General features: G+C 52.7%; 1 protein-coding gene across 1 annotated transcript in view; it reads right to left on the bottom strand.

Moving 5' to 3' along the window:
• Window positions 1–25,834, bottom strand: part of LOC119975210 (myelin-associated glycoprotein-like) — a 65,654-nt gene that overhangs the window by 17,938 nt on the left and 21,882 nt on the right. The window contains exons 5-8 of the mRNA XM_038814825.1: window positions 14,061–14,315; window positions 9,052–9,309; window positions 2,153–2,437; window positions 988–1,263 (exon numbers count right to left, since the gene is read on the bottom strand). Of these exons, the coding sequence (XP_038670753.1) occupies window positions 988–1,263; window positions 2,153–2,437; window positions 9,052–9,309; window positions 14,061–14,315 (1,074 nt within the window). The remainder of the gene's footprint in view (window positions 1–987; window positions 1,264–2,152; window positions 2,438–9,051; window positions 9,310–14,060; window positions 14,316–25,834) is intronic.

Below are 25,834 nucleotides of genomic sequence, written 5' to 3'. Positions count from 1 at the left end.
CAGTTCATCCTCTGATGTCAGTTTCCCTGCTGTTTGACCTGTCACATCTTTTATCCTCTCTGCGGACTACCATTAACACTCTTTCCCCTTGGTTTCTGTGGCCATTAGCAGCCGGTTTCCCTGGGTTTCTGAGGCTATGACTCATCTTTCATTCTCACTCCACAGTATAAATATTTCCCACTCTCTCTGTCTGTTAGCTTTGACAAAGAGTCATCGGACTCGAAACGTTAACTCTTTTCTCTCCCTACAGATGCTGCCAGGCTTGCTGAGATTTTCCAGCATTTTCCTTTTCGTTTCAGATTCCAGCACCCGCAGTAATTTGCTTTTATTTCTTAAAACTCTCCCTCCAGCCCCTACAACCCTCCCTATCTATGTACCCTCCTCCAGCCCTTACAACTCTCCCTATCTCTGTAACTTCCTCCAAACCCTACAATCCTCCCTATCTATGTACCCTCCTCCTGCCCTTGCAACCCACCCTGTCTCTGTAACTTCCTCCAGCCTCTACAACCCTCCCTATCTATGTACCCTCCTCCAGCCCCTACAACCCTCCCTATCTCTGCAACCTCTTCCAGCCCATACAACCCTCCCTATCTCTGTACCTTCCTCCAGCTCCTTCAACCCTCCGAGATTTCTGCGCTCCTCCAATTCTGGCCTCTTGAGTATCCTCCGATTCCCATCACTCCGCCTTTGGTGGCCATGCCTTCAGCTGCCTGGGGGGCCCTAAGCTCTGGAAATCCCTCTCTCAACCTCTCCTCCACTTCCTGTCCCCACCCCCGTCCCCTCCAGCTCCTCACCACCCTCTCTCTTCAGCTTTAAGACGCCCTTTAAACACCATCTACTTCGACGGACATTTTGGTCGCCTGTCCCTTTGATCTGCTCATGTGAAACTGGGTCAAGTAACGCCTCCTCGTAGGTGGACTCAGGCCATTCTAATACATTCAAGGCGATATATAAATGCAGCTGCTGTTTGAAGCCTGTGACACTTACACTCGACACTGAGGTCCCAGAGGGAGGAGTTGCTGGAACCTAGCTTGTTCTCCGCTCTGCAATAGTACCAGCTTTCATCGTTATCCCGTGACACGACCCCGAGGTTCAGGGTCTTGCTGCTTCCTACGAACCCCATCGACTTGCCATGAAGGTGGAACCAGCTGTAGTTGGTGACCGGCGGGTTACTCTTGCAGAAGCAGGTTAACGTGACATTGTCTCCCTCTCGGATCCCCTGCTGGGTCCCGTTGACCCTCACAGATATCTCCTTGGGAGAGTCTGAAAAGTCAACAACAGCCATTATACACGTGGGTGTGGGAAACAGAAAGGAAGTATTACGATGCAGCACGGTAGCATAGTGGTTAGCACAATTGATTCACAGCACCAGGGTCCCAGGTTTGATTCCCCGCTGGGTTACTGTCTGTGCGGAGTCTGCACGTTCTCCCCGTGTGTGCGTGGGTTTCCTCCGGGTGCTCCGGTTTCCTCCCACAGTCCAACGATGTGCAGGTTAGGTGGATTGGCCATGCTAAATTGCCCTTAGTGTCCAAATTGCCCTTAGTGTTAGGTGGGGTGACTGGGTTATGGGGATAGGGTGGAGGTGTGGACCTTGGGTAGGGTGCTCTTTATTATTGTCACAAGTAGGCTTACATTTTCATTTTCATTTCATTAACACTGCAATGAAGTTACTGTGAAAATCCCCTAGTCGCCACATTCCAGCAGCTGTTCAGGTGCACAGAGGGAGAATGCAGAATGAATTACCCAACAAGCAGGTCTTTTGAGACTTGTGGGAGGAAACCGGAGCACCCGGAGGAAACCCGCGCAGCCACGGGGAGAATGTGCAGACTCCGCACAGACAGTCACCCAAGTCGGGAATTAAACCCGGGCCCCTGCCGCTGTGAAGCAACAGTGCGACCGTGGCACCCTATTATGCTCTATAATTTTGACTGACAGACATGAATGGGCCAATGGCCCCTTTCTGCACCGTAGCCTTCCTATGCTTTGAGCCTTGTGGAGTTTGAATGGGCCTGCACCTCCTCCGAGTCTTGTGAGCTTGGGTGCTCCCATTCTCTCTGACCATAGCGCCATAACACGTCGGCTGAGGAACGCACGGACGTCTTACGTTGAAGATCATGATGAAGGGGGGGTCGGAAGGGGTTACAACACTCACATCTCAATCGGACGTTCACCGAGCCCTGCGCTTTGCCATGAGTATTCATCGCCACGCACTCGTGCCCGCCATCCTCCAGGTAGGTGACTTTCTCAAAGTGCAGCCACAGCCCGTTTCTCCCCGTGCTGAAATTCCTCGGGCTCCCGTTCACCCTCCAGGTCAGGTTGGAAGGCGGAATGCTCTCCACAGAGCAGAGGAGAGACAAGGCAGATCCTTCGTCCGTCCAAATGGTAGAGATGATGGTTCCGTTGTCCGGCACGACGATGGAGAGGTTCCTCGGGGCGTCTGCGAAGAATAGAAAGATGGCAAGGTATTACCCACTGCCCAGCAAATGGGTCGCCAGTTAGCATTGCCAGCCGACTTGTAAGGGGCGACAGAATCCCGGACTTACCCTGTGCAGGAAGAGGCCATTCGGCCCTTCGAACCTGCTCCACCATTTAATACGATCGTGGCTGATCCAATCCTCACTAAGTTCAATTTCCCGCTTCTTCTCCGTAACCCCTTAATTCCCCCACTGATTAAAAACCCCTCGATCTAGCGCCTTGTAAATATTCAAGGTCTCGGCCTCCACAGCTTCCCAGAGTTAAGAATTCCAAAGACTCCCCGTTCTTTGAGAGAGGCAAGTCCTCCTCAAATTCATCTTAAACAAGCGTCCCCTACGACTGTACTCTCTGGTCCTACACTCTCCCCATGAGTGGAAACATGCCCACCACATTTACTCTGTCTAAACCTCTCTAAGAATCTGTTTCAATCACATCGCCGCTCATTCTCCTGAACTCCGCGGAGCACAGACCCAACCTGTTTAATGTTGATCATTCAGCAGGCCCTCCATATCCGGGATCATCCCAGTCAACCTCCTCTGTACCAATGCTGATGTATCTTTCCTTCAATAAAGGGACCAGAACTGTACTCAGTATTCGAAACGTGGCCGCACGAGTAAAACTCCTTCTCTTTTACGCTCCAGCCCCCCTTTGAAATGATAATAATATAATCATCTTTATTAGTGTCACAAGTAGGCTTACATTAAGATGGCAATGAAGCCACTGTGAAGATCCCTTATTCGCCACACTCCGGCACCTGTTCGGGTACACTGAGGGAGAATTCAGAATGTCCAATTCATCTTTCGGGACTTGTAGGAGGAAACCGGAGCACCCGGAAGAAACCCACGCAAACACGGGGAGAACGTGAAAAGCCAGCATTCCATTTGCCTTCTCCATTACCATCTCTTTGAAAGATTTCTCCAATTAGTCCCCACTCTCCCCCCTGCTCTTTCGCCCCATATTCTTGCATATTTTCCCCCTTCCAGTATTTCTCCCACTCCCCCTTTTGAAAGTTCCTGTTGAATCTACCTCCACTGCCCTTTCAGGCAGCACCTTCCAGATCACACCTGCTCTGTGTGAAATAAAAATTCTCCTCATCCCCGCTTCTCTGGTTACCGAGTTTCCTGCTACTGGGAAACACGTTCTCCTTATCGACTCTATCCAAACCCTAATTCAGCTCCCCCTTAACCTTCTCCCTTCCGAGGAGGACAATCCCAGCTTCTCCTCGTGAACTGAAGTCCCCCCACATCCCCAGGAACTTTCCAGGAAATCTCCCTCCGCAAATCCCCCTCCCAGACCCCAAACCCTTCCCAAGGCTCTGAATTGGATGCAGTCTCCAAGGGTTGGTTCAATGGTGAGGAGAAATTAAGGACAAACGTGGACGGTATGACTGGAAGTTTTCATGTTGAATGCAGGAGGTGGGTGGTGAGTGGGATTTGAATGAGTTATTTCAGGGTCTGTCTGGGTAGATAGGACAGGAAGCTTCTCAGCTGCTTAGGGAGGGGTGGTTTGTCAAGGCAACGAGCTGGAAGCATAAAATCGGAATCGGAATTCCTCACATGAAATGGACAGTCGGTCAGGAGGTGTTGGCTGGGGGGGGGGGGGGGGGGGGGGGGGTGCGGTAGGATGGGAGACACTGCAGAGGGTCAACAAATCATTTCCGACCTGGGGGTTGATGGGTTTTTCCTGGGACAATGAGATTGAGAGATTGTGCGGAATTTGCACGTTCTCCCGCTGTCTGCGTGGGTTTCCTCCGGATGCTCCAGTTTCCTCCCACAGTCCAATGAAGTGCAGGTTAGGTGGATTGGCCATGCTAAATTACCTCTCAGTGTCCAAAAGAGTTAGGTGGGGTTACTAGGTTACAGGATAGACAGATAGATCGATAAGTGTTTACAGCATGGTAACAGGCCCTTCTGCCCAGCTGGTCCATGCCGCCCAGTTTCCATCATTAAGCTAGTCCCACTTGCTTGCATTTGGCCCATATCCCTCTGTACCCACCCTGCCCATGTAACTGTCTAACTGATTTTTAAAGGACAGAATTGTACCCGCCTCTACCACTACCTCTGGCAGCCCATTCCAGATGCTCACCACCCTCTGTGTGAAGAAATTTCCCCTCTGGTCTCTTTTGTATCTCTCTCCGCTCACCTTAAACCTATGCCCTCTACTTCTAGACTCCTCTACCTTTGGGAAAAGATGTTGACTATCTACCTTATTGATGCTCCTCATTATTTTATAGACCTCTATATGTTCACCCCTAAGCCTCCTACACTCCAGGGAAAAAAGTCCCAGCCTATACAGCCTCTCCTTATAACTCAGACCATCAAGTTATAGTGGCATCCTAGTAAATCTCTTCTGCACTCTTTCTTGTTTAACAATATTCTTCCTATACTAGGGTGGCCAGAACTGAACACAGTATTCCATGTGTGGTCTTACTAATGTCTTGTACAACTTCAACAAGATGTCCCAACTCCTATATTCAATATTCTGACCAATAAAACTGAGCATGCTGAATGCCATCTTCACCACCCTGTCCACCTGCGACTCCACCTTTAAGGAGCTATGAACCTGTACCCCTAGATCTCTTTGTTCTGTAACTCTCCCCAACTCCCTACCATTAACTGAATAGGTCTGCCCTGATTTTATCTACCAAAATGAATCACCTCACATTTATCCAAATTAAACTCTATCTGCCATTCATTGGCCCACTGGCCCAATTGGTCAAGATCCTGTTCCAATCGTATATAACCTGATATAGGGTGGGAGAGGGGGCATGAGCCTGGGTAGGGTGTTCCTTCAGAGGGTCGGTGCAGACTCAATGGGCCAAATGGCCTCCTTCTGCACTGTAGGGATTATATGCAATGGAGCCGAGACGATGAATGGGATTAAGATGTGGGCCGGCACACGGGAATGCAGGATTTAGGGAGCAGGAGTGGGATCATGCGAGCTGCTAGACTTTGCCAATCAGTAATCTGTCTCAATTGGCCTTGAATATATTCAGTGATCCGTAGCCCCACCGCGTTTTTTGGGGGTGGGAGCGGGAAGATTTCACAAACTGACCACCCTCTGGGAGAAGAAATTCCCATTCGTTTCCGGCTTCAACAGAAGACCCCTTCATTCCAAAACTTTGCCCAACCCTCCCTCGTTCTCGACTCTCCCCCCCACACCCACATGTGGTGCAACATCCTCTCTGTGTATCCACACTGTGAATCTCCCCACAACCTTACATACGTCACAAAGATCAGCAACGATCGCATTGAAAGACGGGTGACGATCAAGGCTGAATGGCCTCCCCATGTTCCCATCTTCCTGAAATTCATATGGCCGCCAATGTGGGAGCAATTGGGAATCAGGGACAGGCAGAGGCTGGAATTGGACGAGAACAGAGATATCGGAGGGGGTTGCCGCGATGCCGCAGGAAGTTACAGATGTAGGGAGAGTTGTCAGAGCTGGAGGAGGTTGCAGAGATAGGGAAGGTTGTCGGGGCTGGAGGAGGTTACAGAGATAGGGAGAGTTGTCGGGGCTGGAGGAGGTTACAGATGTAGGGAGAGTTGTCAGAGCTGGAGGAGGTTGCAGAGATAGGGAAGGTTGTCGGGGCTGGAGGAGGTTACAGATGTAGGGAGAGTTGTCAGAGCTGGAGGAGGTTGCAGAGATAGGGAAGGTTGTCGGGGCTGGAGGAGGTTACAGAGATAGGGAGGGTTGTCAGAGCTGGAGGAGGTTACAGAGATAGGGAGGGTTGTCGGAGCTGGAGGAGGTTACAGAGATAGGGAGCGTTATCAGGGCTGGAGGAGGTTACAGAGATAGGGAGGGATGTCAGGACTAAAGGAGGTTACAGAGACTGGGAGGGATGTCAGGGCTGGAGGAGATTACAGATATAGGGAGGATTGTCAGGGCTGGAGGAGGTTACAGAGATAGGATTGTCAGGACTGGAGGAAGTTACAGAGATAGGGAGGATTGTAGGGATTTGAGGAGGGTACATGTTTAGGGAGGCGTGTAGTGGTTGGAGGAGACTACAGAGATAGGAATTTTGTAGGGGCTGGAGAAGGTTCCAGAGATATGGAGGGATGGAGGAGTTAACAGATATGGGGAGGGATGTAGGGGCTCAAGGAGGTTACAGAGATGGGGGTGGAGGAAGGTTTGGAGTGCAGTGATAGAGAGTGATGTGGAGGAGGGTGCAGAGTAAGGGAGGGGGCTGGAGTAGGATGCAGAGATAAGGAGGGGGCTGGAGATGGGTGCAGATATAGGGAGGAGGCTAGAGGGGGGGTGCAGAGATAGGGAGGAGACTGGAGCAGGGTGCAGAGATAGGGGGGCTGAAGGAGGGTGCAGAGATAGGGAGGAGGCTGGGGGGGGTGCAGAGATATGGTGGGGGCATGAGGAGGGTGCAGAGATAAGGAGGGGGCTGAGGAGGGTGCAGAGATAAGGATGGGGCTAGAGGAGGGTGCAGAGATAAGGAGGGGGGCTGGAGGAGGGTGCAGAGATAGGGAGGGGGCTGGAGGAGGGTGCAGAGATAAGGAGGGGGCTGGAGGAGCGTGCAGAGATAGTGAGGGGTGCAGGAGGGTTGAGAGAGTGGGAGGGGCAAGGAGGAGGTTACAGAGCTATGGAGGGGGCATGAGGAGGGTGCAGAGATAAGGAGGGAGCTGGAGGAGGGTGCAGAGATAAGGAAGGGGGCTGGAGGAGGGTGCAGAGATAATGAGGGGGGCTGGAGGAGGGTGCAGAGATAATGAGGGGGCTGGAGGAGGGTGCAGAGATAGTGAGGGGTGCAGGAGGGTTGAGAGAGTGGGAGGGGCAAGGAGGAGGTTACAGAGATATGGAGGGGGCATGAGGAGGGTGCAGAGATAAGGAGGGAGCTGGAGGAGGGTGCAGAGATAAGGAGGGAGCTGGAGGAGGGTGCAGAGATAAGGAGGGGGGCTGGAGGAGGGTGCAGAGATAAGGAGGAGGCTGGAGGAGGGTGCAGAGATAAGGAGGGGGCTGGAGGAGGATGCAGAGATAGGGAGGGGGGCTGGAGAAGGGTGCAGAGAAAAGGAGGAGGCTGGAGGAGGGTGCAGAGATAAGGAGGGATGCTGGAGGAGGGTGCAGAGATAGGGAGGGGTGCAGGAGGGTTGAGAGAGTGGGAGGGGCAAGGAGGAGGTTACAGAGATACAGAGGGGGCATGAGGAAGGTGCCAAGATAGTGGTGAGTTGGAGGAGGGTTTAGAGAGGGGGGGACAGGAGGAGGGTGCACAGATAGGAGGGGGTTGGAGGAAGTTACAGAGAGAGGGAGGGGGCTGGATGAGGGTGGAGAGATTTGGAAGGGGCTGGAGGAGTGTTCAGAGGACGGGAGGGGGCTGGAGGAGGGTCAGAGATAGGGGGTGGGCAGGAGGAGGTTACAGAGATAGGGCTGGGGCTTGAGGAGGTTACAGAGATAGGGAGGGGACTGGAGGAGGGTCAGAGATAGGGAGTGGGCAGGAGGAGGGTGCAGAGATAGGGTGTGGGCAGGAGGAGGGTGCAGAGATAGGGTTGGGGCTTGACGAGGTTACAGAGATAGGGCTGGGGCTTGAGGAGGTTACAGAGATAGGGAGGGGACTGGAGGAGGGTCAGAGATAGGGAGTGGGCAGGAGGAGGGTGCAGAGATAGGGTGTGGGCAGGAGGAGGGTGCAGAGATAGGGTTGGGGCTTGACGAGGTTACAGAGATAGGGAGGGGACTGGAGGAGGTTACAGAGATAGGGAGGGGACAGAAGGATGGTGCAAAGATACGGACGGGGTTGAAGAAGGGTTCAGAGATAGGGAGGGTTCTAGGGGCTGGAGGAGTTTTCAGAGATAGGGAAGTGGCTGGAGGAGGTTTCAGAGATAGGGAGGGGGCAGGAGAAGGGTTTCGAGTTCGGAAGATGGCTGGAGAAGGGTGCAGAGTTAGGCAGGGGGCTGGAGGAGGGCGGAGAGATAACGAGGGGGCTGGAGGAGGGTTCAGAGTTAGGGAGGAGGCTGGAGGAGGGTGAAGAGATAGAGAAGGGGCTGGAGGAGGGTGGAGAGATAGGGAGTGAGCTGGAGGAGAGTTCTGAGATAGGGAGGGGGTGGAGAAGGGTTCAGAGATAGGGAGGGAGCTGGAGGAGGGAGTAGAGATAGGAAGTCATAGGAAGGAGGATACGGAGATAGAGAGGAGGCTGGCGGAGTATTCAGAGATAGGGAGTGGTCTGGTGGCAGGTTCAGAGATAGTGAGGTGGTCTGGAGGAGAGTTCAGAGATAGTGAGGTGGTCTGGAGGAGGGCTATGAAACAAAGTACTGACTGGCCAATACTGGGAACTTTTTTGAACTGGTTGGCAATGGAGTGAGTGGTGAGCGAGGGAGATGGTGCTGCGAGTTTGAGATAGGAGTAGAGGGGAGGCAACAGAATTTCAGAGGAGCAGAAGTTTCCGGAAGATGACGGGTTGAGCAGGAGGCGATCGAGAATGTCCCATTTCGAGCAAAATCTCGGAGGATGGTTGGAGGAACAGGCTGGCAGGGTAGGGAAGAGAGAGGACGTGAGGGAGGTGATACTCGACAGTCTGTCTGACATCAGCCACAGAGACGACTTCTCCCTCAACCCCACAGAGCGCCGTTCCTGACTCACACTCGATCTGGATGTCAACTGAGAGGTTAGCGTTTCCAAACGGATTCCAGGCCGAACATGTGTACAATGCGGAGTCGGATTCCCTCATTGCAGCGTTGGAGAGGGTGAGCTTCTCAGAGACTGTCCAATTGAGAACTGCTCCATCTCTGGACCACGTGATGTTGGACAGGGGATGGCTGTTAACGAGGCAGTCCAGTTGCAATGGGTGGCCCTCCAGCAGGCCACTCGGCTGATCCATTGGCTCAATCCGGGGTCCATCTGATGGACAGGGTAGAGATGTGAGTGAAAAGGACGAAAGAGAGAGAGTGAACTTGTTCAGTGACTTTGTGCACAATAGCAAAGATTGAAAGAAAGATCATTCATGGTAACAGGGTCTTGCAAACCTAAAGTATAGAGGGACCTTCACTCTGTATCTAACCCCATGCTGAATCTATCCTGGGAGTCATGATGTGGAAATGCCGGCGTTGGACTGGGATGAGCACAGGAAGAAATCTTACAACACCGGGTTAAAGTCCAACATGTTTGTTTCAAACACTAGCTTTCTGAGCACTGCTCCTTCATCCACCTGAGGAAGGAGCAGTGCTCTGAAAGCTGGTGCTTGATACAAACATGTTGTTCTTTAACCTGGTGTTGTAAGACTTCTTACTATCCTGGGAGTGTTTGATGGGGACAGTGCAGAGGGAGCTTTACTCTATATCTAACTCCGTGCTGTACCTGTCCTGGGAGTGTTTGATGGGGACAGTGCAGAGGGAGCTTTACTCTGTATCCAACACCATGCAGAACCGACCATGGGAGCATTTAGGCAGTTATGGGCAGCACGTTAGCACAGTGGATAGCATTGTGGCTTCACAGCGCCAGGGTCCCAGGTTCAATTCCCCACTGGGTCACTGTCTGTGCGGAGTCTGCACATTCTCCCCGTGTCTGCGTGGGTTTCCTCCGGGTGCTCCAGTTTCCTCCCACAGCCCAAAGACGTGCACGTTAGGTGGTTTGGCCATGCTAAATTGCCCTTAGTAGACAAAAGGTTTAGGAGGGGTTATTGGGTTATGGGAATAGGGTGGAAGTGAGGGCTTAAGTGGGTTGGTGCAGACTCGATGGGCCAAATGGCCTTCTTCTGCACTGTCTGTTCTATGTATGTAATCTATGTACCTGCCTGGGAGTGTTTGATGGGGCAGTGTAGAGGGAGCTTCACTCTGTATCTAACCCCGTGCTGTCCTGGGAGCGTTTGATGGGGCAGTGTAGAGGGAGATTTACTCTGTATCTAACCCCGTGCTGTACCTGTCCTGGGAGTGTTTGATGGGGACAGTATAGAGGGAGCTTTACTCTGTATCTAACCCCATGCTTTATCTGACCTGGGAGTGTTTGATGGGGACAGTGTAGAGGGAGTTTCACTCTGTATCTAACCTTGTGCTGTATCTGTCCTGGGCATGTTTGATGGGGACAGTGTAGAGGGAGCTTTACTCTGTATCTAACCCCATGCTGTACCTGTCCTGGGAGTGTTTGATGGAGACAGTGTAGTGGGAACTTTACTCTGTATCTAACCCCGTGCTGTACCTCTCCTGGGAGTGTTTGACGGAGACAGTGTAGTGGGAGCTTTACTCTGTATCTAACCCCGTGCTTTCTCTGTCCTGGGTCCTGGGATTCATGTTGCATTACATTCATCCCCCACCATCTGGCCTGGGTTTGCAAAATCCTACCAACTGTCCTGGCTTGAGACAATTCACACCTCTTTAACCTGGGTTACCCCTATCTCTGGATCTGTAAAGACTTAATTACCTGCAAATGCCCGAATTCTGAGCATTGTCTGGCATCTTTGACTTTGTCTATATATATGTTTCTGGAACATACCTCTTCATTCACCTGAGGAAGGAGCAGTGCTCCGATAGCTAGTGTTTGAAACAAACCTGTTGGACTTTAACCTGATGTTGTAAGACTTCTTATTGTGTCCTGGGATTGTTTGATGGGGACAGTGTAGAGGAAGCTTTACTCTGTATCTAACACCGTGCTGTACCTGTCCTGGGAGTGTTTGATGAGGACAGTGTAGAGGGAGCTTTACTCTGTATCTAACACCGTGCTGTACCTGTCCTGGGAGTGTTTGATGAGGACAGTGTAGAGGGAGCTTTACTCTGTATCTAACACCGTGCTGTACCTGTCCTGGGAGTGTTTGATGGGGACAGTGTCGAGGGAGCGTTACTCTGTATCTAACACCGTGCTGTACCTGTCCTGGGAGTGTTTGATGGGGACAGTGTCGAGGGAGCGTTACTCTGTATCTAACACCGTGCTGTACCTGTCCTGGGAGTGCTTGATGAGGACAGTGTAGAGGAAGCTTTACTCTGTATCTAACCCCGTGCTGTACCTGTCCGGGGACTGTTTGTTGAGGACAGTATAGAGGGAGCTTTACTCTGTATCTAACCCCGTGCTGTACTTGTCCTGAGAGTGTTTGATGGGGACAGTGTAGAGGGAGCTTTACTCTGTATCTAACCCTGTGCTGCACCTGCCCTGGGAATTTACTCTGTATCTAACCCCGTGCTGTACCTGTCCTGGGAGTTTACTCTGTATCTAACCCTATGCTGTACCTGTCCTGAGAGTGTTTGATGGGGACAGTGTAGAGGGAGCTTTACTCTGTATCTAACCCTGTGCTATACCTTCCCTGGGAATTTACTCTGTATCTAACCCCGTGCTGTACCTGTCCTGGGAGTTTACTCTGTATCTAACAACGTGCTGTGCCTCTCCTGGGAGTGTTTGAAGGGGACAGTGTACAGAGTTTTATTCTGTATCTAACCACTTGCTGTACCTGGGACTTTGATAGGGACAGCATGGAGGGAGTTTTACTTTGTATCTACCCCCGAGCTGTGCCTCTCTGGGAGTACAGTAAGAAGTCTTACATCACCAGGTTAAAGTCCAACAGGTTTGTTTCAAATCACTAGCTCCTCAGGTGAATAGAGACGTAGGTTCCAGAAACATATGTATGGACAAAGTCAAAGATGCAAGACAAAGCTTTGAATGCGAGAATTTGCAGGTAATTAAGTCTTTACAGATCCAGAGAAAGGGGTAATCCCAGGTTAAAAAGATGTGAATTGTCTCAAGCAGGGCAGTTGGTAGGATTTCGCAAGCCCAGGCCAGATGGTGGGAGATGAATGTAATGCGACATGACTCCAAGGTCCTGGTTGAGGCTGTCTCATGTATGCGGAACTTGGCTATAAGTTTCTGCTCGGCGATTCTGCATTGCCGCGCATCTTGAATGCTGCCTTGAAGAATGCTTACCCGAAGATCAGAGGCTGAATGCCCTTGACTGCTGAAGTGTTCCCCGACTGGAAGGGAACATTCCTGCCTGGCGATTGCCCTGGGATTGTCCTGCTGTACCTGGGACTTTGAAAGGGACAGTGTAGCGGGAGTTTTATTCTGTATCTAACCCTGTGATGTACCTGTCCTGGGAGTGTTTCAGAGGACAGTGTAGAGGGAGTTTTACTCTGTTTCTAACCCCGTGATGTACCTGTCCTGGGAGTGTTTGATGAGGATAGTGTAGAGGGAGCTTTACTCTGTATCTAACCCCGTGCTGTACCTGTCCTGGGAGTGTTTGATGAGGATAGTGTAGAGGGAGCTTTACTCTGTATCTAACCCCGTGCTGTGTCTGTCCTGGGAGTGTTTGATGAGGATAGTGTAGAGGGAGCTTTACTCTGTATCTAACCCCGTGCTGTACCTGTCCTGGGAGTGTTTGAGAGGACAGTGTAGAGGGAGTTTTACTCTGTTTCTAACCCCGTGATGTACCTGCCCTGGGAGTGTTTGATGAGGATAGTGTGGAGGGCGTTTTACTCTGTATCTAACCGCATGATGTACCTGTCCTGGGAGTGTTTGATAGGGACAGTGTAGAGGGAGTTGTACCCTGTATCTAACCCCATGCTGTACGCAATACACCAGGTGACATCTCACCAACGCTCTGCAGGATTGTGATAATGGGTGTAATTCTCCGACCACCTGGGCAGTCGGAGAATCGCCCGGTGCTGGCGTCAATCCCGCCCCTGCCATGTCCCGAATTCTCCACCCCCTGAGATTCGGCGGGGGCGGGAATTGCGCCGCGCTGATCGGTGGCCCCCCCGCGGCAATTCTCCGGCTCGCGATGGTCCGAAGTTCCGCGGCTGACAGGCCTTTCCCGCTGGCGTGGTTTAAACCTCTTACCGGTGGGATTGGCGGTGCGGGCGTGCTCTGGGGTCCTGGGGGGAGGGGGGGGGGAAGCGCGATCTGACCCCAAGGGGTGCCCCCACAGTGGCCTGGCCCGCGATCGGGGCCCACTGATCCGCGGGCGGGCCTGTGCCGTGGGGGCACTCTTTTTCTTCCGCCCCCGCCATGGCGGAAGAGACCCCCTCCCCTGCGCATGCGTCGGTATGACGTCAGCAGTCACTGACGCACCGGCGCATGCGCGGACTTACGCCGACCGGCGACGTCCTTTCGGCCCTGTCTGGCATGGCACCAAAGGCCGTTCACGCCAGCCGGCAGAGTGGGAACCACTCCGGCGCGGGCCTAGCCCCTTAATGTGAGGGCTTGGCCCCTAAAGGTGTGGAGAAGTCCGGACCTTTGGGGCGTCCTGACGCCGGAGTGATTCACGCTGCTCCGACACGCCGGGACACCCCACCCCACCGGGTAGGGGAAAATCCCGGCCAAGGTTTCCTTATCCTTGCATCAATCGAATTTCAACAAGCAAGTGTGTACTAATTCTGTCCTTCATTCCTCAAACATGCCCGAGATCACCCAGGAGTGGACATGCGTCCAGGAGCCAGAGAGGGTCACCTGCGTCTGTGCAACCATCGTGAACCCTCCTGGAAACGTCACCTGGCACCTGCCTATGTCAACTGCAGCAGTAACAAAACACATGGACGTTTGGTGCTTGATGAGGCAAGGTGTCGCCCTCTGCTTTCTGGGAAACAACAGTCAAACAACACATTTGTTAAATGAGGATTTGTTTTGGGACCTTCACCCACTCCTCACTCCGTGCTGGCCTCTCACTGAATACTCACAGTTCACCGTGAAGTTCAGAATCTTTTGTACTGTATCATAGGCATTCTGAGCTCGACAACAATAGTACCCCGTGTCTCGGTGGGAGATATTGTTAATCTCCAGTGTCAGGGATTTGTTGACAGCTGATATGATGCTCCTGTTATTTTTCAACCACATTATATTTGAAACTGGATTGCTGTTAACAATGCATTCAATCGTGACCTGGTCAGACTCGTTCACTGTGATCTCCTTCATCAGGTCAATCTTCGGGCCATCTAAGTGTCAAATAACAATAGTCTTTATTAGTGTCACAAGTAGGCTTACATTAACACAGCAATGAAATTACTTTGAAAAGCCCCTAATCGAGACACTCCAGTGCCTGTTCGGGTACACTGAGGAGAATTCAGAATGTCCAATTAATCTAACAGCACGTCTCTCCGAACTTGTGGGAGGAAACCGGAGCACCCGGAGGAAACCCAGTAGGCACGAGGAGACTCAGCACAGACAGTGACCCAAGCCGGGAATCAAACCCAGGTCCCTGGCGCTGTGAAACAATAATACTAACCACTGTGCTACTGTGCCGCCTTACACAAAGTGAAGTCAAATCATAGAATTAATGCAGGACACCATTCAGCTTATCGTGTCTGCACTGGCCCTTGAAAAGAGCACCCTACTTAAGCCAACTCTATCCCCGTAACTCAGTAACCCCACCCAACCTTGTGGACATTGAAGAGCAATTTAGCATGGCCAATCCACCTAAATTGTGCATTGTTGGACTTTGGAAGGAACCGGAGCACCCGGAGGAAACCCACACAGGTACGGGGAGGAACTGCAAGCTCCACACAGTCACGCGAGGCTGGAATTGAACCCAGGTCCCTGGAACTGTAGGCAGCAGTGCTAATCACTGTGCCACCATGCTGCCAAATGTTTGCAGAGCAGAAACAGGCCATTTGGCCCATCTGCTCCAAGCTGGTGTTCCTGCTCCATGTGAGCCTCCGCCGTGCCCCACCCATTTCATCTCACCCCCCCCCCCCCCCCATTACCATATCCGTCTATTTCTCTCTCCCTTATGAGTTTAACCAGCTTCCCCTAAAATACATCAGTACTATTTACCTCAACTACTCCCTCTATGAGTGAGTCCCCCATTCTCCCCACTCCCTGTGGGAGCGAGTCCCACATTCTCCTCACTTCCTGTGGGAGCGAGTCCCACATTCTCCCCACTCTTTGGATAAAGAAGTTTTTCCTGCATTCCCCATTAGACTTATCAGTGACTGTTGCATATTGATGGCCCGAGTTCTGGTCTCTCTCTGACACAAGTGGAAACATCATCTCTACATTAACCCTATTGAAACCCTTTCAAGAATTTTAAAGCTCTCAGTCAAGTCACCCCTTCAGCCTTCACTCTTCCAGAGAAAAGATCCCCAGCCTGTTCCTAGCGGGTGGAAGAATTGCTAATGTGGTCTTCTGTTCAAGAAAGTAGAGGACCAAGAACAGGTAACTACAGGTCAGTTAACTTAACAATCTGTCCGTGGGAACGGAAGTTATAGCGGGGTACTCGGATAATTTCGATCCATTTTGGATAATCTCCACCCAATCACAGAGTCAACACGGTTTTGTGAAAGGACAATTGCGTTTGACTAATTTATTGGAACTCTTTGAGGAAATAAAAGCAACAAGGGGAACCTGTGGATGTGGTGTACTGGTATTTCCTGAAGGTGTTTGGCAAGATGTCACATCAAATGATTACGACCCAAACTAAGAGCTTGTAGTGTAGCGGGTAACATTTTCACATGGACAGAGAGGATTGCTTCGCTAACAGGAAGCAGCGCGTTTCATAAATGGGTTATAATCGAATAGGCAAGCTGTAATGAGTAGAGTGCCACTGGGACCAGTGCTGGGGCCTCAACTATTTACAGTCTATACCAATTACTTGGATAAAGGCACCGGAGATATGGTTGGCTAAATTTGTCAATGACAAAGATCGACAGGCAAGTAGATTGTGAAGAGGATATAAGGGGTGGGGGGGGGGGGGCGCGATTCTCCGGCCATGCTACGCCTGGCGCAAAATTCTGCTATGTCTGGAGAATTCCCGGAGAGGCTTGAAATGGGATTCACACCATGCGCCAAACAGTTTGCAAGGCTCCCGGTCAGGTCCAGTTGATGTGATTCTCTCTTGGGGTGTGAACCAGATTAGAATATTTGAAACCTTGGTTACATATGGAGGATCTCCTGGCTCCTGTTATTTTCCCATCTGCTGGCGCACTGTGAAGCCGGTGTGAATCATTACTGGTCCCTAAAAACGGAGGCCGGGGTGGGGGGATTCTCTGGCGTTCACGGGTGGCCGGATTCTCCACTCGCAAGCCCAGGGGGTGACAAATTCACCCCCACCATCTGGCCTGGGCTTGCAAAATCCTACCAACTGTCCTGGCTTGAGACAATTCACAGCTCTTTAACCTGTGATTATCCCTCTCTCCAGTTGCTCCGTCTGGATCTGTCGACTTAATTACCTGCAAAGACTCGCATTCAAAGTATCCTCACATTCTTGCATCTTTGACTTTGTCTATATATATGTGTCTGGACCCACCTCTTCATTCACCTGAGGAAGGAGCAGTGCTCCGAAAGCTAGTGATTCGAAACAAACCTGTTGGATTTTAACCTGGTGTTGCAAGACTTCTTACAGAAGAAAGAGTGTCAAAGGATAACTAGTAACAGGCTACAGATGGCCTGGGGTGGGGGGGGGGGGGGGGGGGGGGGGGAGGGGGGGGGGGTGAGAGAGAGAGAGAGGGGGGGGGGGGGAGAGAGAGAGAGAAGGGGGACAATGGTGAGGTAGAAACAGACCGATGGAAGAAATGAACATGAATTGACAGAAATAAAAGTGGGATGAAGGTGGAGGAGAGAGTTCACAGTCTGAAGTTGTTGAACTCCATGTTAAGTCCGGAAGGCTGTAACGTCCTCATCGGAAGATGAGGTGTTGTTTCTCCAGTTTGCGCTGGGCTTCACTGGAACAATGCAGCAGGCCAAGGACAGGCATTGAACATGAGAGCAGGACGGTGAGTTGAAATGGCAAACAACAGGAAGGTCCGGGTCCTGCTTGCAGATGGACCAGAGGTGTTCTGCAAAGTGGTCACCCAGTCTGCATTTAGTCTCTCCAAAGTAGACAGCATTGGGAGCAATTAATGCAACAGACCAGATTGAAGGAGGTGGCACCATGTTGGAGTTGGACAAAGTGTTCTAATGGAGAGAGAATCCAAAGATCTGAGATACAGAAGGTGTCAGAGAATCATAGGAGTCTATTTGGCCTGTTGAGTTTACGCCGACCCTCTGAAAGAGCACCCCACCGAGGCACACTACCCCCGCCCCAGTGCACGATTCAGAAAAAGTTAGTCCGCAGAAAAAGCGAGTGATTTGGAACACAAATGGAAAGTTGCCATTTATTACAAAGGGAATGGAATATAAAAGTCAGGAGTTCCTGCTACACCTGTACAGGGCATTGGTCAGACAGCACCTGGGTTACCATGTACAGATTTGGTTCCCTTATTTGAGGAAAGATATAACTACATTAGAAACAATTCAGAGAATGTCGACTTGACCAATTGCTAGAGTGTGATCTATTGGCCTCGCCACGCGCAGCTCGCGATGCAACAAGGCAGCCAATCTCACGACAGGTCTCTCGCGAGATTTACTTACCTGACGAGATCTGGCAACATGACGCGATCTGTATTCCACCGATTGAAGTCTTGACCCAGATTTGCATATTCAAGTGAACAGTTAGTCTCGCTTGAATATGTCTACACCAGATTACCCAGCACCACCTCGGAGAACACGAGCAAGTGCCGTTTAGCACTGGTAGCCATAAACGTGGACCAGGCATACCGACAGTTTGTGGGGTGATGTCTCCCAGGCGACCAGGGACCCATGGGTGGTCGCACTCTAGGCAGGGTGTGGTACTGTGGTACTGCTATACCACCCAGGCACCTTAGCACTGCCAGCCTGGTAGCTTGGCACTGCCCATGTGGCCCTGCCAGAGAACCAAGCTGGCAGTGCCATGATGACTGCATGGTATCACACCCGTACCGGGAGAAGGCTTTGGGTGCCCTGCCCTCATAAGGTGGGATGGGGGGCTCGATTAACCCCTTATTTGTGAGTTGGGCACTAACATAACACAAATTCACTTCATTCAGCCTCACTAAAATGATGGAGCCCTGGGCGGGGATTTTCCGATATCGCAGTCAAGTGTTGACGCCGGCGCCAAATTCGGCACGAGCGACGCCGGCGTCAACGGGCCTCCAGCCCCAGTAATCCCCTGTCCTTCGGAGGCTAGAATGGCGCCGGAGTGCTGTGCGCAATGGCCATCGCGGGTCCGGGCATGCACGCGATGGCCGTCTCAGCGCCGGCCTCTGGGCAACATGGCGGAGCCCTACAGGGGCCCGGCAAGGAGGTACATAGCCCCCCCGGAATGAGCACGCCTACCGATCAGTAGCCCCGATCGCGGGCCCGGCCACGATGGAGGCCCCCCCCCCCAGAGTCGGATCTCCCCCCTCACCCCCCACACCCAACAGGACGGCCCCCGCAGCCAGAACGCTGAGGTCCTGCCAGGTGGGACCATATGTGAACCACGCCGGCGGGACTTATTGGAACTCGGCGGGATCTCGGCCTGTCGAGCGCGGTTAATTAGTTTTAGCCTAATCCACTCATTGGGGTCAGTGAAGCATAAAACGGGTCAGGGTGTCAAAACCTGCAGCCATCACAAACCAGTTATGCTCCTGTCAGCTGTGTTTGATTGAACTTGGATCTTTGCTGTATTTCCCTTCCCCAAATCTAATTACTTCTTCCAGCAAAGAAAATTCCAAATATTTCTTCAAAACTAAATTAGCAGAATCTCCGTGGGGGGGGCGCTTTCAACGGCCCCCAACCGGCGCCGCGGCGATCCCATGGGCGCGATTGCCGCCGATTCTCCGGTCGGCAGAGAATCGGCGGCCCGGCATCGGAGCGGCATGGCAGGATTCTCGTCCGTCCCCCCGGCAATTCTCTGACCCGGTACGGGCTCGGTGAATCCCGCCCATGGTCAACGAATACACTGAAGACAGAAGCAGATAGGTTCTTGATTAAGAAAGCAGCCAAAGAATATTGGGGGGTAGATAGGGAAATAAAGTTCAGCCGGTAATCAGAGACATGATCTGACTTGAAAGGCAGGCAGGCTCGAGGGACTGAATGGCCTCTTCCAGATCCTAATTGGCAGATTTGTCTGTTTGTACGTGGCTTATATTTATCCAACTTTCCCCTGAAAGATATCAAAACTATTCACCTCGACCACTCCCTCTGGCAACGAGTCCCACATTCTCCCCCCTCCCTGTGCGAGAGAGTTGCACATTCTCCCCACTCCCTGTGGGAGCGAGTCCCACATTCTCCCCACTCCCTGTGGGAGCGAGTCCCACATTCTCCCCACTCCCTGTGGGAACGAGTCCCATACTCTCCTCCCTCCCTGTGGGAGCAAGTCCCACATTCTCCCCCCTCCTTGGGGAGCGAGTTCCACATTCTCCCTACTCTCTGTGGGATTGAGTCCCACATTATTCCAAACTCTGTGGGAGCAGACCCATTCTCCCCAGTACATGGGGAGCGAGTCGCACATTCTCCCCATTTCCTGTGGGACTGAGTTCCACATTTTCCCCACTTCCTGAAGGAACGAGTCCCACATTCCCCCCCCCCCCCCCCCCACACCCTGTGGGATCAAGCCCCACATTCTCCCCATTCCCTGAGGGAGAAAATCTCCCATTCTCCCCACTCCCTGCGGAAGTGAGCCCTGCATCCTCCCAACTCCCTGTGGGAACGAGTCCCACATTCTCTCCACTCCCTGGGTAAATAAGTTTCTCCTGAATTCCCCATTGGATTTATTAGCGACTTTGGAATATCGATGGCCCCGAGTGCTGATCTCTCCCTACACAAGTGGATACATCTTTACAACGTCGACCCTATCATAACCTTTTAAGAATTTAAAAGACCGCGATCAGGTCACCCCCTCATCCTCACTCTTCTGGAGTAAAGACTGTTCCCAGCGAGTTGGAATGTCGCCAATGTTGCCTTCTGTTCAAGAAAAGGAGAGGGACAGATAGCTGGAAATTATAGGCCAGTTAATTTAATAATCTGCCCCAGGGACTGGAGGTTATGGAGGGACATTTAAAAAATCTCAGTTGGATAACACAGAATCAACACGATTTTCTGAAAGGGAAATTATGTTTGACTGATATATTGGGGCTCTTTCAGGAAGTAACAAGCAAAGTGGGTGAAGGGGAACCTGTGGATGTGGTGTACATGGGTTTCATAATTTTAAAGATCTCTATTCGGCCACAAAGTCTGCCTTTTCATTGAGAGAATGGAAAAACCCAAGTCTTTTCAACCTTTCCTGGTAACTTTCTCCAAGTGGTGATATTCACAGGAACTTTTCGTTTCCAATTCTCCAATGCCCCATTTTTCGGTATTATGGAAGACAGTACAGATTTCTTACTCTGTAGAAACACAGCATCTGGAAACCAGGACGGTCTGCATTGATCCAAGAGTGGACGAGGTGACAGAAATTGGAGGGGCGCAGAGATAGGGAGTGCTGTAGGGGCTGGAGTGGGTTACAGAGATAGGGAGGGTTGTTTGGGCTGGAGGAGGTTACAGAGATAGGGAGGGTTGTAGGGGCTGGAGGAGGTTACAGAGGTAGGGAGTGTTGTAGGGGCTGGAGGAGGTTACAGAGATAGGGAGTGTTGTAGGGTCTGGAGGAGTTACAGAGATAGGGAGGGTTGTAGGGGCTGGAGGAGTTTACAGAGATAGGGAGAGTTGTAAGGGCTGGAGGAGTTACAGAGATAGGGGAGGGTTGTAGGGGCTGGAGGAGTTTACAGAGATAGGGAGTGTTGTAGGGGCTGGAGGAGGTTACAGAGATAGGGAGGGTTGTAGGGGCTGGAGGAGGTTACAGAGATAGGGAGGGTTGTAGGGGCTGGAGGAGGTTACAGAGATAGGGAGGGTTGTAGGGGCTGGAGGAGGTTACAGAGATAGGGAGGGCTGTAGGAGCTGGAGGAGGTGACAGAGATAGGGAGTGTTGTAGAGGCTGCAGGAGGTTATAGAGATAGGGAGTGTTGTAGAGGCTGCAGGAGGTTATAGAGATAGGGAGGGTTGCAATGGCTGGAGAAGGTTACAGAGATGGGGGCAGAATTCTCCCCTACCCGGCGGGGCGGGGGAGTCCTGGCGGGATGGAGTGGCATGAAGCACTTTGGCGTCGGGCCGCCCCAAAGGTGCGGTTTCCTCCGCCGGCCCTCGGCGGGAAAGGCCTTTGGCGCCACGCCAGCCGGGGCCGAAGGGACTCCGCCGCCCGGCGGAGGTCCACGCATGCGTGGGAGCACCAGCGGCTGCTGATGTCATCCCCGCGCATGCGCAGGAGGAGCATCACCTCCGCGTCAGCCATCGCGGAGGCTGATGGCCAACGCGGAGGGGAAAGAGTGCCCCCAACGGCACAGTCCCGCCCGCAGATCGGATGGCCCCGATCGCAGGCCAAGCCACCATGGGGACATCCCCCGGGGCCAGATCGCCCCACGTCCCCCCCAGGACCCCGGAGCCCCTCCCCGCCTAGTCCCGCCAGTAAATACCTGGTTTAATTCACGTCGGCGGGACCGGCATAACAGCAGCGGGACCTCGGCCCATCGCGGGTCGGAGATTCGGGGGTGGGCCGCCGACCGGGGTGATTCCCGCCCCCGCCGAATATCTGGTGCCGGAGAATTCGGCGGCAGGCTGGGGCGAGATTCACGCCGGCCTCCGGCGATTCTTCGACCCGGCGGGGGGTCGGAGAATCCCATCCAGGAAGTGTTGTAGTGGCTGGAGGAGGTTACAGAGATAGGGAGGGTTGTAAGGGCTGGAGGAGTTACAGAGATAGGGAGGGTTGTAGTAGCTGGAGGAGGTTACAGAGATAGGGAGGGTTGTAGTGGCTGGAGGAGGTTACAGAGATAGGGAGTGTTGTAGGGGCTGGAGGAGGTTACAGCGATAGGGAGTGTTGTAGGGTCTGGAGGAGTTACAGAGATAGGGAGGGTTGTAGGGGCTGGAGGAGTTTACAGAGATAGGGAGTGTCGTAGGGGCTGGAGGAGGTTACAGAGATAGGGAGGGTTGTAGGGGCTGGAGGAGGTTACAGAGATAGGGAGGGTTGTTTGGGCTGGAGGAGGTTACAGAGATAGGGAGGGTTGTAGGGGCTGGAGGAGGTTACAGAGGTAGGGAGTGTTGTAGGGGCTGGAGGAGGTTACAGAGATAGGGAGTGTTGTAGGGTCTGGAGGAGTTACAGAGATAGGGAGGGTTGTTGGGGCTGGAGGAGTTTACAGAGATAGGGAGAGTTGTAAGGGCTGGAGGAGTTACAGAGATAGGGAGGGTTGTAGGGGCTGGAGGAGTTTACAGAGATAGGGAGTGTTGTAGGGGCTGGAGGAGGTTACAGAGATAGGGAGGGTTGTAGGGGCTGGAGGAGGTTACAGAGATAGGGAGGGTTGTAGGGGCTGGAGGAGGTTACAGAGATAGGGAGGGTTGTAGGGGCTGGAGGAGGTTACAGAGATAGGGAGGGTTGTAGGGGCTGGAGGGGGTTACAGAGATAGGGAGGGTTGTAGGGGCTGGAGGAGGTTACAGAGGTAGGGAGTGTTTTAGGGGCTGGAGGAGGTTACAGAGATAGGGAGGGTTGTAGGGGCTGGAGGAGGTTACAGAGATAGGGAGGGTTGTAGGGGCTGGAGGAGTTTACAGAGATAGGGTGGGTTGTAGGGGCTGGATGAGTTACAGAGATAGGGAGGGTTGTAGGGGCTGGAGGAGGTTACAGAGATAGGAGGGTTGTAGGAGCTGGAGGAGGTTACAGAGATAGGGAGTGTTGTAGGGGCTGGAGGAGGTTACAGAGATAGGGAGTGTTGTAGGAGCTGGAGGAGGTTACAGAGATAGGGAGTGTTGTAGAGACTGCAGGAGGTTATAGAGATAGGGAGGGTTGTAGGGGCTGGAGTAGTTAACAGAGATAGGGTGGGTTGTAGGGGCTGGAGGAGTTAACAGAGATAGGGAGTGTTGTAGGGGCTGGAGGAGGTTACAGAGATAGGGAGTGTTGTAGGGGCTGGAGGAGGTTACAGAGATGGGGAGGATTGTTGGGGCTGGAGGAGGTTACAGAGATGGGGAGTGTTGTAGGGGCTGGAGGAGGTTACAGAGATGGGGAGGGTTGTAGGGGTTGGAGGCGGTTACAGAGATAGGGAGGGTTGCAGGGGCTGGAAGAGGTTACAGAGATAGGGAGTGTTGTAGGGGCTGGAGGACGTTACAGAAATAGGGAGGGTTGTAGGGGCTGGAGGAGGTTACAGAGATAGGGAGTGTTGTAGGGGCTGGAGGAGGTTACAGCGATAGGGAGTGTTGTAGGGTCTGGAGGAGTTACAGAGATAGGGAGGGTTGTAGGGGCTGGAGGAGTTTACAGAGATAGGGAGAGTTGTAAGGGCTGGAGGAGTTACAGAGATAGGGAGGGTTGTAGGGGCTGGAGGAGTTTACAGAGATAGGGAGTGTGTAGGGGCTGGAGGAGGTTACAGAGATAGGGAGGGTTGTAGGGGCTGGAGGAGGTTACAGAGATAGGGAGGGTTGTAGGGGCTGGAGGAGGTTACAGAGTTAGGGAGGGTTGTAGGGGCTGGAGGAGGTTACAGAGATAGGGAGGGTTGTAGGGGCTGGAGGGGGTTACAGAGATAGGGAGGGTTGTAGGGGCTGGAGGAGGTTACAGAGGTAGGGAGTGTTGTAGGGGCTGGAGGAGGTTACAGAGATAGGGAGGGTTGTAGGGGCTGGAGGAGGTTACAGAGATAGGGAGGGTTTGTAGGGGCTGGAGGAGTTTACAGAGATAGGGTGGGGTGTAGGGGCTGGAGGAGGTTACAGAGATAGGGAGGGGTGTAGGGGCTGGAGGAGGTTACAGAGATAGGGAGGGGTGTAGGAGGCTGGAGGAGGTTACAGAGATAGGGAGGTGTGTAGGGGCTGGAGGAGGTTACAGAGATAGGGAGGGTTGTAGGGCTGGAGGAGGTTACAGAGATAGGGAGGGTTGTAGGGCTGGAGGAGGTTACAGAGATAGGGAGGGTTGTAGGGGCTGGAGGAGGTTACAGAGATAGGGAGTGGTTGTAGGGGCTGGAGGAGGTTACAGAGATAGGGAGGGTTGTAGGGGCTGGAGGAGGTTACAGAGATAGGGAGGGGTGTAGGGGCTGGAGGAGGTTACAGAGATAGGGAGGGTTGTAGGGGCTGGAGGAGGTTTACAGAGATAGGGAGGGTTGTAGGGGCTGGAGGAGGTTACAGAGATAGGGAGGGTTGCAGGGGCTGGAGGAGGTTACAGAGATAGGGAGGGTTGTAGGGGCTGGAGGAGGTTACAGAAATAGGGAGGGTTGTAGGGGCTGGAGGAGGTTACAGAGATAGGGAGTGTTGTAGGGGCTGGAGGAGGTTACAGAGATAGGGAGTGTTGTAGGGGCTGGAGGAGGTTACAGAGATAGGGAGGGTTGTAGGAGCTGGAGGAGGTTACAGAGACAGGGAGTGTTGTAGGGGCTGGAGGAGGTTACAGAGATAGGGAGGGCTGTAGGGCTGGAGGAGGTTACAGAGATAGGGAGGGTTGTAGGGGCTGGAGGAGGTTACAGGGATAGGGAGGGCTGTAGGGCTGGAGGAGGTTACAGAGATAGGGAGGGTTGTAATGGCTGGAGGAGGTTACAGGGATAGGGAGGGAGAGGAGGGATTTGAAACGTAGGCAGAATTTTAAAAGAAATTCTCGCCATAACGGCAGTTGGTGTCTTTCTGCCAGCGAGTAATTATAATAATCTTTTATTGTCACAAGTAGGCTTACAGTGTGATAAAGTTACTGTGAAAAGCCCCTAGTCGCCACATTCCGGCGCCTGTTCGGGTACACAGAGGGAGAATTCAGAATGTCCAGGTTACCTAACAGCACATCTTTTGGGATTAGTTGGAGTAAACTGGAGCATCCGGAGGAAACCCAGGCAGGCACGGTGGGGGAGAATGTGCAGACTCTGCACAGGCGGTGACCCAGCCGGGAATCAAACCTGGGACCCTGGCGCTGTGAAGCCACAGTGCTAAGCACAATGCTACCGTGGCGCCTGTAGGTGTGTTGGGTGGGTGTAGGGGGTGTGTGGGGGAGGTGATGGGTACATGGGACATGGTACGAGGAGTGGGAGGAGAGGTGGGATGAATGGAAGTTGAGTGAGTGGATGTCCACCTTGGAAAGCCAGACACAGGGAGGGTTGTAGGGGCTGGAGGAGGTTACAGAGATAGGGAGGGTTGTAGGGACTGGAGGAGGTTACAGAGATAGGGAGGGTTGTAGGGACTGGAGTGGGTTACAGAGATGGGGAGGGTTGTAGGGGCTGGAGGAGGTGACAGAGATAGGGAGGGTTGTAGAGGCTGGAGGAGGTTACAGAGATAGGGAGGGTTGTAGGGGCTGGAGTGGGTTACAGAGATAGGGAGGGTTGTAGGGACTGGAGGAGGTTACAGAGATAGGGAGGGTTGTAGGGGCTGGAGGAGGTTACAGAGATAGGGAATGTTATAGGGGCTGGAGGAGGTTACAGAGATAGGGAGTGTTGTTGGGGCTGGAGGTGGTTACAGAGATAGGGAGTGTTATAGGGGCTGGAGGTGGTTACAGAGATAGGGAGTGTTGTAGGGGCTGGAGGAGGTTACAGAGATAGGGGGCGAATATTCTGGTGAACCAAATCCAGATCAACATTCTAGATGAGGGAACTAAATGTAACAAATCCAAATATCTCCAAATTGCAAATGCTTTCAACTTGGGTGGGAG

This window comes from Scyliorhinus canicula, chromosome 12, assembly GCF_902713615.1.
Source record: "Scyliorhinus canicula chromosome 12, sScyCan1.1, whole genome shotgun sequence".
In the NCBI taxonomy this organism is placed as follows: Eukaryota; Metazoa; Chordata; class Chondrichthyes; order Carcharhiniformes; family Scyliorhinidae; genus Scyliorhinus; species Scyliorhinus canicula.
Note: the sequence above shows the minus strand (reverse complement) of the source record. Positions and strands in the feature narration are given on the sequence as shown.